This window comes from Podarcis erhardii, assembly GCF_964252035.2.
Source record: "Podarcis erhardii genome assembly, chromosome: 4".
Lineage (NCBI taxonomy): Eukaryota > Metazoa > Chordata > Lepidosauria > Squamata > Lacertidae > Podarcis > Podarcis erhardii.
In genome coordinates, this window is record NC_138508.1 from 27,713,270 (window position 1) to 27,725,989 (window position 12,720).

The 12,720-nt window shown below is 38.6% G+C and overlaps 1 protein-coding gene across 7 annotated transcripts in view; it reads right to left on the reverse strand.

Annotated features, from left to right (window-relative positions):
* The window catches only part of FLT1 (fms related receptor tyrosine kinase 1), a 141,615-nt gene that overhangs the window by 68,568 nt on the left and 60,327 nt on the right, over positions 1 to 12,720 (reverse strand). For all 7 annotated transcript variants that reach the window (XM_081860108.1, XM_081860106.1, XM_081860107.1 and 4 more), the window contains 2 exons: positions 10,925 to 11,094; positions 10,438 to 10,594 (listed from right to left, as the gene is read on the reverse strand). In XM_081860108.1, coding sequence (XP_081716234.1) covers positions 10,438 to 10,594; positions 10,925 to 11,094 — 327 coding nt within the window. The remainder of the gene's footprint in view (positions 1 to 10,437; positions 10,595 to 10,924; positions 11,095 to 12,720) is intronic.

Here is a 12,720-nt window from a genome sequence, read left to right on the forward strand (position 1 = left end):
AAGGAGCCATGCAACAAATGGTGAATATTCAAAAACATTTGAGGATTTTTTAAAAATCCATGTCAATAGCAATAATTGGTCATATTACCACCCTACACAACCTGGAAATTGTGTACCGTAGACACAGTGGACACAACATATGCATATTAGTTCACAGATTTTAGTTAAAAATGTGAATCACAAATCTCGCTCTTACTTTGCTATGCACGCAAACTTTCGCCTTTTGTGCACATGCTTAGGGATCTGATGGCCAAAATTAGAGAAACAAACTATCACTTTGGGAAACCATTAGTCATTAATCCCAGTTTAGATTTCCACAGATATTTCAAGAAAGGGGAAGGAACGGTCAGAGCTGTTAATCTGACACTCTGATTCCCCCCCCCCCCAGGCACTTGCTGTGTAGTAGTTTTGGACATTTCCAAAGAAGGATCCAATATATGATGTACATATTAACTGTGTGTTGGTGTTACATATCTGTATATGTATTCCATATGTCACTGAACCTTAAAAGTGCTTAGGACACAGATGAGCTACTGAGAAGAACTGGAGGACAGAGGGAGGATGGGGGAGAAAGACGGCAAGACTCTAAAGGATACATCATACTCTTAAGGAAGTAGATTGTGCCATGTTTGAAGATGCAAAGATAATCACTGTGCTGGGAACCGTCTTATATACAGGAGGAAGCCAAACAACAAGAGGAAAGCAGTGTATGCTCCTAATTTCGCACAGGAAGCTCCCAGCACCTCCTGCTTAAGTTAGATAAGAAAACTCCCATGGCCTATTCTGGACAAGGCCACTGTTATCACCCTTAGCTTCACACTGTCCTCTCCCTACTCCACAGTTTGCTCCCTTAATGAGATCTTACCTCCATTTGCTTGCAGCTTGCCAAGCACAATAGCATGATATATTTATAACTATGGAGAGGGAAGTTTTCCAAGCTAAGAGTTTACTACATGTCACCTTGTCAATTCAAAATAAAAAACAGCTGCTTGATTGAAATGAGTAACTTTATTACCACTAAGTCATAGATTCAAATTACTGAATGGGTTTGGATCACAGGGAAATGTATACCGGTAACTGCTGCCTCCAATCTAGTCTCATTATATACCTCTTACTTTATCAGAACAAAATTTCAAAAAAAGGAACACAATGCTAAGCCAAGGTATGTGCTTTGTAGAAACTATACCTCAAGGACCATCTCTTCTACCTGGACCCCAAGATCATCCTCTGAGGCCCTTCTTTGTGCGCCTCCTCCATGAGAGGTCTGGATGGTGGCAACACAAGAATGGACCTTTCCTGCAGTGGTTCCCCATTTGTGGAGGTTTGGCTGGGCCTTCATTATACACCTTTAGGCACCAGGCAAAAATGTTCCTCTTCTCCCAGGCCCTAAGCTAATTGAAATCCAATGCCTTTTAATACATTTTTTGTTCTTATTTTTCTTATCTGTTTTGTGGCTTTTATATTGTGATTTTATGTTTTGAACTGCTCTAAGATATACGGGTATAGGGCAATATACAGATTTAATTAATTACCTTAATAATATCAGACTGTGGGAGGTTAGATGACCTAAAATATGAAAATAAATATAAGATGTTCTCCACAATGAAGGGCACTTGATACGTTTAGTAAAAAGCATATATATCAAACATGGAAAGAAAGCTAGAAGAGTTCCTTTCCACAGTATCTTAGTCTGCCCCGCTTGCAGACCTATTGCTTTAATTTTTTCATAACTTGTAATTTCAATTCAATTTGAATCATTCTACAAAAATTACAAGGACATAGTTGGCACTCCTGCCAGTGAGTGACCTTGGAATGGCCCAAGTTGTCAGTTCACATGTGCCATGTCAGAGGACCTATTTTGCCAGAACTCTACAGTGAGTATTTCTGAGAGCAGACTGCTTTGGAAAACCACTTTTCACCAAAGTATCAGTGCAATTTTTCAGTACTCCCTCTGAAATTACACAGTTTATGTGAGCAGAACTGCATATACAGTTGTTCACACATAGTAGCCACCTGCACCAGCTTTAATACATTGCGGCACTGGCAGTCAAACCAAGTCACCTTGGCAGGGTTCCAGTAAAGGTCTGCTCCTTCTTTAACCCTACGCAAGATACTACAACCTCTCAGGGCTCATTGTAGCTATTATGCTCCTTTGCTTCCTGAATCAATGAGTTAATGTTTCTAAATGCAATGAGATTACATGTCCTACTGATTACTCAGCACCCTGATGTCTGGTGCTTCAATGGACTCCACCATGCAGCTAAATACAGTCTCCTGCAGTTTCCCAGAAACTGCTAGGTCGTTTATACACTTTTGTGCATGGATGATCATTATATGCAACCAGCTAAATGCTAAAGTTTAATTGGTGGAGGAGGAATGAAGAATTCTAGTCCTTTCTTCAATCACACTCACCTATGATTGCATTTTATTGCACCCTTCTGCAAATGAGCTCACAATGCCTTGCATGGTTCCCCATGCCCCCTTTTACACTCCCCTTTTTATGCTCACAACAACCCTGTGAGGTAGTTTAGGCTGGAAGACGCTCACAGGCCCAAAGTCATTCAGTGGCTGAATAGGGATTTGATCATGAGTCTTCCTAGTCCTGTGCCCTCTGACACTCTAACCAAACTGTGGTGCACTTCGAGATATATACCAAAAATGTGTATAAAAATGTGTATTTTATGATAACATGCATACAAAAATGTGTATTCTTTTAAAAAAAGTTTAAAATAACATGCATTTTCATGCGGCTAAAAAAACCCCAAACCCTAGAAGTTACAGAAATTGGATGCAATACATATGAATGAACACAGACAAAACTGATATGAACCAGAAATAGACTGATCTATTCATCCCTAAGTCAAACATATCAGAACATATATCAAAAGGAGAGAAGTTGAAAGGGGGGAGATTCTGGCGGTGGTCCCAGAAGCAAATTGCTTGCTGTCACGTGATGAGGAACAGCCCACACCATTGGCCCCGGCATCCCATGAAGTAAATGATGTAATGTCTCTGCAAATGGTGGTCACCCTTTTTCTGTAGTAAAATGTTGTACTGGGTTACTTTAGCTGCCAAAATTTAACGAGTATTTGTATGCAGTACAGACCCTCAGTCTACTCTCTCCACAGCAAGAAACACTCTTTATATGAAATGCTTACTATACAAAAATGGGTTTGATGCTGAGCTTCCCCATGCAAATCCATAAGGATGGACTCATTGGGTAAGACTTGCTTTGAGAGAATTCCGTCCCCCTTTTGCTTTGTCTCTAGTCTTGTAGTTAAGTGTAGTCTTGTATGTATTCCTTCTGAATACAATAGTTACATTTAACTATAGTGGTTGTTATGAACTAGTATATTATCACCCATGGAACTAAGCCACTTAAGATAACAGCTATACGAGTAATAGCATCTTGTGGCAATGAATCCCATACCCTAATTTCCATACACTAATTTTACACTACACTGACTATCTCCTTTGTGTGTTTTGAACCTTCTACCAATCAATTTCATTGAACAATTCCACTATCTTGTATTCTAAGAGGACAATGGATCTATTTCCTCTTACTACATGATCCGTAAATCATTTTTCTGATGCCCAACCTTCTTAACATTTTCTTTAACCTGTAAGAAACTAGGAAGTTGAAATACAAACACAAAAAAGAATGATATTGAAACATAAAATTGAAAACAAGAGGTTAAAAGAAGCAAGCAGACATTTTACAGTTGAAGTGCTAGTTTTCCTTATCAGGTGAAAAGCTGTATCCCTTGGAAAAATATACAAGTGCTATTCAATTATGTGCTAGGAGAGGCTAGTATATTCTCCATTCATAGGGTTCAGCCAAAATAACAGCCAAAACAACTCACTTAGAGCCCAAGGCAAAACTTTGACATGCCATTCATCCATGCCATTTCCATGTTTTTTTAATTTTTGAAAAATCCAAAGAAGGGAGAAATTACTCTGCATTGAAACTGCTTTAAATATGTGTCCCATTCCAGGAAAAACGAAGAGTGAGTATTGTTTTTAATATTAAGCACACAAATAATTTCAAGGTCCAGGGAGGGAAACTGATTTTTCCTTACAATTAACACATCTGCTGTGAAAACACCAGTGACCATTTGATGCTGCCCCAAGTTCTGCTTTTCTACAGAAAGCTCCCATATTCTTCAGAGAGATTTCGCCAATAAAAATAATAATGAAAGTTTGGGTTCTAATCAAGCTACAAAACTGCTTGCAAGGTGATTTGTGGGCTCCCTCTGACACTGTTTCCAGTTTTAAAAGGTAATTTGAGCCACCCAGAGAACCATCTACTGCACACAACTCCTGGAGCTATGGAGATAATGAAGTATTTTAATGTACAATCTCCCAGAGAGTGGCAGCATGACCTCAAGTCCTATCCATGTCATGGAGAATTACAGCATTTACATTGTGAATGGCAGCAGAACAAGGACCCCACACACTAATCCACTCCTTTAGGTCACAGGAATTACCCTTTAAAAACTGAAAAAAGACTCAGGCGCAGGACTGCAGATTTCAAAGTGGACACTGGATCTGATCTGGTCATTGCTCTCAGTGGTGCAGATCAGAACCAGAGTTCATTGGATTCTATTTCCATTTCCATCCCTATCCCTAACCTGTGCTTTTGCAGAGAATCTAACAGATCATTCAAACAATTTCTCCACAGCATTTAGCTATCTTTGCTACATTTTCCCCATCCAGATTGAATCAACCCATCAGTGACTCTAGAAAAAACAACAGCAACAGAATTTATCCTTCTATGCCTTTATGTTTTATGCTTCATCATCATTTATTAGACTTGGGAAAGGATGATGATTTAAAGCACATAGTGATAGAACTTGGTTAATAAAGACCTTGGTTCAATGGAGACACATAAAGAAGCCTTTGACAAAAGTTTCAAGCATATTAGTTGGAAATAATTGGCCGCTGTATTAACTGTGACAAGAACAAGCAATGCAAATTATCATCACTATGTACAGAGAGGTCAATGCCAGTTCCAGTTCTCCAGGGTTATTATTAACAAGAGGCAAATTGCAATCTGTTTGGAAAGGGCCACAGTCTCCTTGCTTCCTGTTTCATAGAATGAAAGTTGCTGTCCATTAGAAGCTACCAAAATCTGATTCAGAATAAAAGACCAGGGCATATAATTACTACTTTATCTTACCATTTGCTTAGTCTGAATAAATGCAAAGAATATATTAGCTGAATTGTTTTACCTTTTCCTATTTGTCTGAATGGAGAGGGAAGAAATCTCCTTTTTTTCTTTCCACAAACTTTATTTTTTGCATACCCTATACTTTGTCCCATCTCTATAAAACACACGTTTCTTTTTAAGCTATATGTCAACTGTAGGACTTGGTTCTACCTTACATGATGGTTCATTCACTGCACACTAAAGAAGTTTAAATCTGAATTACATGAATACCCAACTAAAAGACTCCTTTACACTACAAAAGTGTCATAAAGACCCTCTCACCTTGATCTACAGTGCATTCACTTGGAAATAAATCCAATTTATTTCAAAATAACTTATTGTCTTGGGATCCATGGCAGATGGGGCAGGAATGGCAGGATCCTTCAGGGGAAGATGAGGACCATGGAACTGGAAGTGGGCAGAGTTCAGGCAGTGATGGGAAGGAGGGTTCTACCCTGCTGTTGAAAGATGTATCATGAGGAAAGAGAAGCTGGTGGAGTCAGAGAACTGCCTCCAGAGAGTGAGCTCCACAGAGTAGCTGAAGAGGCGGTTGAAAGATCAGCAGAGCCGGCTGAGGTGGAGAATCAGAGGCTAGAGTCCATTACCAAAGATGTGCAGTCATCTGCATGAACAGACCCAGTATCCTCTTCCCCACCCCCAGAATCACTAACCTGCAAACTCAAGTCTTCTGTCTTATGATGGTAACCACACAGATGATCTTATAACTGCCTATGGATTTTTGAACTGTGTATCTTGTATTGTGAACTGATGCTGAGATTCTGTGCTAACTTTTTAAAGAAAGATTTTCCAGTTTTTTTGAGGCGAGAGTTTGAGTACTGTGTCGAAGAGTGGGAGCCAATACACTAATGTCCTAGTAGCCTTGTGGGCAAATTGCATAAAGCAAAAGCCACTGAAAGTCAATGATGTGGTGTCCCATCATCCCAGACAACACTTTTCATTATTCTTTACTATTGACCATGCAGGCTGGGATGGATGAGAGTTGGAATGTAGCAGCCAGAGGGCACCATGTAGAATATCCCTGTTATTCATGTTGGTAGGGCCATTGACTACATATAATAAAATCATAGAATTGTAGTTGAAAGGGACCGTGAGGATCACATAATTCAACACCCTGCAGTGCAGGAATCTCATCTAAAGCATCTATGATAGATGGCCATCCAACCTCTACTTAAAAACCTCAAATGAATGAGAGCACACCACCTTCTGAGGGAGTCTGTTCCACTGTCAAAGAACCCTCACTGTCAAAGTTTTTCTTGACGTTTAGTTGGAATCTCCTTTCTGGCCTTCCAGTGGAACCTTCCCTGAGGAACGCTCGTCCATCAGACATCAAACAGATAAACAACTATTTGTCTTTTAGAAGACATCTGAAGGCAGCCCTGTATAGGTAAGTTTTTAATATTTGATGCTTTATTGTGTTTTTATATTTTGCGAAGCCAACCAGAGTGGCTGGGGCAACCAGTCAGATAAACAGCATAAAGATAATAAAATTATTATTTTATTATTATTATTATTATTATTATTATTATTATTATTATTATTCCTCCTTTGGTTTGGGTCCACAGCAGGAGAAAACAAGCTTGTTTCATCTTCCATGTGACAGCCCTTTATATATTTGAAGACGGTTATATATCTCTGCTCGGTCTCCTCTTATCTAGGCTAAACATACCCAATCCCTTAACCTTCCTCATACAGCTTGTGACTAGGGAAAGGATGCCAAAGGTGTGTCCAGTGAGTGTGCTGGATTTTCAGGCACCAATAGGACCAGACTATTACCATTATTTCATATAAACATCTACATTATTAGTGCACCAGATTTACATATGCTCTTACCTTTAACTAAACCAAGATTTGGAACCATCACCCTACAGGGTTGGCATGGTGAAAGCAGAAACACACACACACACACACACACACACACACACACACTAATGATCTTCCATGCTTGCAGACACCCACAATTAAATTTGGGCAGGTCAATCATTTCTAAACACACACAATTAACACTTGTTCTTGTAATTTTGCATGCTTCATTAGTATTCTAAACTACATTGCCTCTTAACAACTACCCAAGCACATACTAATGATTCAGCCATTCAGTCTTTTCTTTAATGCCACTTTAAAATAAGTAGTAAAGATTTGTAATTAGACTGGCAGACTATGTTCATATTGAAGGTGTTAGGAATTTGACCATTTAGTCATAGCAAAGTAGTAATGCTGCTAAAACTTCAGCTGTATCTACATTTCTAATACTTTGTTAAATCAAATCCAAATGAAATAAATGGAGTTCCACAAGTACATTTACTGGACAGAGCTGTTGTTTATTTTGTTTGTGCATATGCAGGACATCTTTCTCACTGATTTTGCTGAAAGGGTAACCAAAGTAGTCTCTGGACCAAACTAGATGATCACAAAATATATATCATGCAGCTACAAATTACATTTTTCTCATGTAATTAAAAGTGGGAGAGGGGGGAAAGGTCCTACTTGAACTAATGGGAATTTTCCCCTAAGGCTCCTAGCTACACAGAAGAAGGGGTTATTATTTTGATTGCACTGTGGAGGGAAGAGATAAGCCTGTCTACCCCATGTGCTTCCTTCCTGATAACAGTTAGCCTCCCTGTTCAAGTAGTCAAGTAAAGAGAAAAAGGCAAATGTGTGGCTGCATGCTATGCATTTAGTTTGGCCCTCTGTGGGAAAGTAGATGGAGGGACTGAAAGTTCTTTACTGATTTTGAACCCAGTTGGTATCTATATAAAATTTGAACTGATTTCATATCTGTTTTGTTCCTGTTTTAAATTTGGTTTGTTTGTGTGTGTAGTTTTTCAAATTGTTTTTATAAAAGCAAATGTTTTCACTGTTTTTATTTCTGCAATTGTTCTCTATATGATTTTATTGTATTGTAAACTACTTCGGAATGCCTCACGGAAAGCAATTCATAAATTAAATAAATAACCCTATTACAGAAAATGGATGTTGTGGATGACAAGCGGTTCCACATGACTGATATAACATCTGCACAGGATTCTCCACATAGATTGATGCTTGCTTGAAGATATCACCAACAATCTGGTGATAATACTGTAACTGCAAATCAACTTAATGAACCCTTTGCATAGCTACAAAATTTTTCATTAGGAAAAACAAAATAAAAAAATTCCTTCCAGTAGCACCTTAAAGACCAACTAAGTTAGTTCTAGGTATGAGCTTTCGTGTGCATGCACACTTCTTCAGATACACTGAAACAGAAGTCACCAGACCTTCAGTGTATCTGAAGAAGTGTGCATGCACACGAAAGCTCATACCTAGAACTAACTTAGTTGGTCTTTAAGGTGCTACTGGAAGGAATTTTTTTATTTTGTTTTGACTATGGCAGACCAACACGGCTACCTATCTATAACTTTCATTAGGAAGCAATTGTTATAACAGATAGAAAAAAGTTGTTCTAGCATGAATCCCCCTGCTAATCTATTTGCTTTTTGTAGGACATGCTTCCTAGAAAGAACATTTGGAAATGGAGTTGATGCAAAGCATTTTTTTCTAGATCTTATGCAAGATAAACAGGTCAGTGTTCAGATCACTGGTAATCTCACATAGGCTGATTTTATTCGTTTTCCTGAGAATCCAAGTCTAGCTGGGTTCTGGCTGATGTCATTCAGGGCAAGAGAGTGACTTTGGGAAACAGAAAGCTCTTTCAAATACTTCTGCAGAAGTGAAGACCACACCTTTATTATCTCAGGACAAACATGTGAGGAAAGTTCATCTGTTGTGAAAACATGAAACTACAGCAAGTGCCTTTAAGAACATGGCCTTCTGACAAAAAAAAATAAACTACAAGAAATTATCACGGGCGGGATAATAAGGACAGGCAAAAAGGAGGAAATGTTTCATCCTTTTGATCTTCATCCCACACCAGGGCTTTCTCTGGTGATTTGTCTCTGAGAATAGCCACCCCCACCCCCACCCCCCACCCTGTCTGGGTTGCAAAGCACCCAATTTGAATAGACACTGAAGTGACAGCTGTCCAATCCCTATGAAAGTTGTGAAATCCTAAAGGTGTATGCAAGTGTTCCCACCTATTGATCCTGAAGCCTCTACAGGAATAATATGTGGCTTGGGAAGATTCTTGCCAAGACCTGTTCCTTTCCTGGGTTCAAGCTGGTGAAGAGTTCACCCCTCTATGATAGTATCATAGAGAAACCCAGTCAGATGAGCGGGGTATAAATATTATCATTGTTGTTGTTGTTGTTGTTATGTCAGGACCAGAAGGAGTGTCAGAGTGCATGTTTCTTTCCCTTTTAGCCTCTGAAGCAATCTCAGGGATGAAAGAGATCCTCCCACATGGTTCCTGAAACTGTGAAGGGGTAGTCCCCTTATCATTTCAAAGGATCATATGGGTTTGGCTCCTTCCTTGCCTTGCTCAACACCGATCTGCCCCAGCCAGTATGGTAAATGGTCTGGAATGATTAGAGCTGTAGTTCAACAACAACTGGTTGGCCACAGGTTAGCCACCCTTGCTCTAAATGGAGGTGCTAAGCCATATTTAGTCCTCTGCCTCTCCAGAGAGCTCAGAGTATAGAGTGGAAATGTGTTGGTTCCTTCACATCCCAGGAGTGTGTCCACTTATGCATCATCAAAAAGAAGGAATTTGCATAAAATGTACAATAATTTAAATAAAAATACAGTGCTTCCAATCATAGTGGAAAAGGTTGGAACCCATGTGCTTGCTCAGTCTGCTGACCAGGTTCTAACTGCTGATAGGCAACTTCAAGAACCTGTACTTTAAACCAGACTTTGACTGGACAACCCTTCGAATAGAGGACACATTCAAACAAGACTGTCCTCTGTAAAGTATGAGACATTGCCACCCTCCATCCCAAAAACAGCTTTACACAGGGCTGCTTAAGGGATAAATCTAACCTATGTATCATCAAACCATCAGAGTACTAGGTTGTTGAAGCCAGCTTCCTCCAGCAAGCCTCCAAACTACCCAGTGCAGTTGGGCTATGCCAGGGACTTCCCTTCTCTTCTGTCAGGGAACATCCTACATATGCAGACCATAATTGCCAATGTCATTAATTCAAAGTATGATTTGTAGCTTTATAACCACAAATTGCATAACATGAGTTCTAAATATTGAAGGAGACTTCAGACAACAACATAGAAGGCTAATGGCAGGGTATTGCAAACAAGAAACTAAAATGATCTACCTTGCTGAGGAATTTGTCTGCTGACAAGGTTGCCAGGTCCACTTTATTGTAGGTTGAGGATTACCATAAACTATGCAAGTTAGGATTTGCTTACTTCCCACTTGATGAAGATTAGAACCAGGAATTGAAGACACTTCTTCATAGATCTGAGGTTTCACTGTAAAATAAAACCAGCAACAACAAAAAAATCAAATTGCTGAAACAACATGTACCTTATTATCTTTAAAGGTAAACAAGAAAGACCCTCAGCTCTTAGGAACTAATGCTGTTGCCAGGCTGAAGTTATTCCAATTAAGACTACAATCCTTATTATTGAGTTATTGGGTTGCCTTTGTTTTTGTTTTTATTATGTATTTTCTCTTTTTTATATTGTTATTTTATGTTATGAACCACCCTGAGATCTACAGGTATAGGGTAGTATGCAAATTTAATAAATAATAAAATAATAATAAATAAGTCATTAATATAAACTGTGTTGTCAACTTACCATTTATTCTCAGAGTGACTGTCAAGTTTTTATGCAAGTTCCATTGCTGAGTATTCAGCAATATAGTGTACTTTCCTGCATCTTCTTCAGCAACATGTTTTATGATTAGTGAATAACCTTTAATTATATACCGGGCACACATTTCCGCAGCAGGTAACCCATCCTTCAACCTATCAAAAGACAACCAGAATTCATAATTCTGCAACTATTTATGTATATTCCAAAGGAAGCATCAGTCAAATATAATCTGTGCTCAAGAAGCAAATTGGGTTCCAAAGCTTATAAATGTTTTAAAACAGTAACATGGAGGGGGGGGGTTAATTACATCTTACAAGGAAAGGGTGGCTGTTGATGATTAACATTCTTCCCACACACCTCCTTAGTAACATTTGGAAAAATATATGTGTAATGCAAAGTTGTTGCATGCTGTATTTCTTGAGTCTCTAAAGGACGGCTAATCAATTAAGAGCAGTGGCAGGGAAACAATCAAGGGAGGTGTTTGAAGAGAATGAGAAACATGGGTTAGCTAACAGGAATACTGTTGGTATCTTCTTCTTTTCAGGGCTCCAAAGCTAAGGTTTGCAATGAACACCAAAGCTGAATACATAATCAACCAACCAACCCCGCTTTAGTAACAGTGCTTTCAGAACATTTGAAATATCTGCATTGATCTCAAAGGTGTTTTTTTAAATAAAAAAAACCCTCCCCCCCAAAAAAAAAATTACACCTGTTGGTTTAATTCTCTGGTACAACAGGATATCAAGACATGGCTCCAGAAAGGCTGTAAACATCCCTTCAAAAAAATCCAATTCTCAGAATGGTTTCACATGTTACTACCACTGGGTGCAGAGGAAACAAAGATCTGAGAAAGGCTATTGTCTACGTGTCCTGCTGTAGGCTTCACAGAAGCACTTGGCTAGCAAATTGGAAATGAGATGCTTCTAGATTGGTGCTTATCGTGGAAATGGTGCTCTGCATTTATACAAGGTTTTTGCAGAGTCCACAGAACATCATTGGCATGAATGTGCCAGTCTGCATTTTTCTACCCATTTAATCCAGATTTACTCTTTCTGGGGGAAATCTTGTAAGACAAAAATAAAATGTGTTGTCAACAACTCATTTGCAATATCTTAGTGATCTGTCTGTAATCTTATTTATCAAGACTATTCTTAAATTCTTGCAGTTTGAGTGGGTTCATTGTGTTTCCTTGTAGCGTGACTCATAACACAAGAAAAGAGGGTATGACTAGGTATGCTTGATGAATTTGTTCTTTGTGAATTCTAACATAAAATGAACTGATCCACACCTCCAGACTAACGTGCAGATTGGAATGTAGTTTTCTTTCAGATTTTGCACTTCTCCAAATTTTGTATTGTAGTTCTTGTCTCAAAAATATACCAAAAGCATGTAAAATGGGTATTTTGGGCTAAAATACATTTAGAAATGCATTGTTTTTAAAGAAATATGTTTAAAACTGGAAAATACATTCTAAAAAATGATGAATCTTTGTGTTGTTTTTTAAATAGACTAATGCAGAAATTGAATGAACTTGTAAATGGACTCCTATAAAACTGACATGGCCCAGACATAGACTGATTCATCCTAGCAATAACCCATAGCATACAAATAAATATACATTATTTTATCACATTTTTCCCTAGTGAGGAGGTGAGGCCACTAATTGCTCTCAGACTGTGAAAGAAGTCCATCTATACGCTTTGCATATTCCAGAGAACACAACAAAACACACAGTGTAGATGAAATGCAAGTGTTAAAATATATGTGCAGCTATGCTA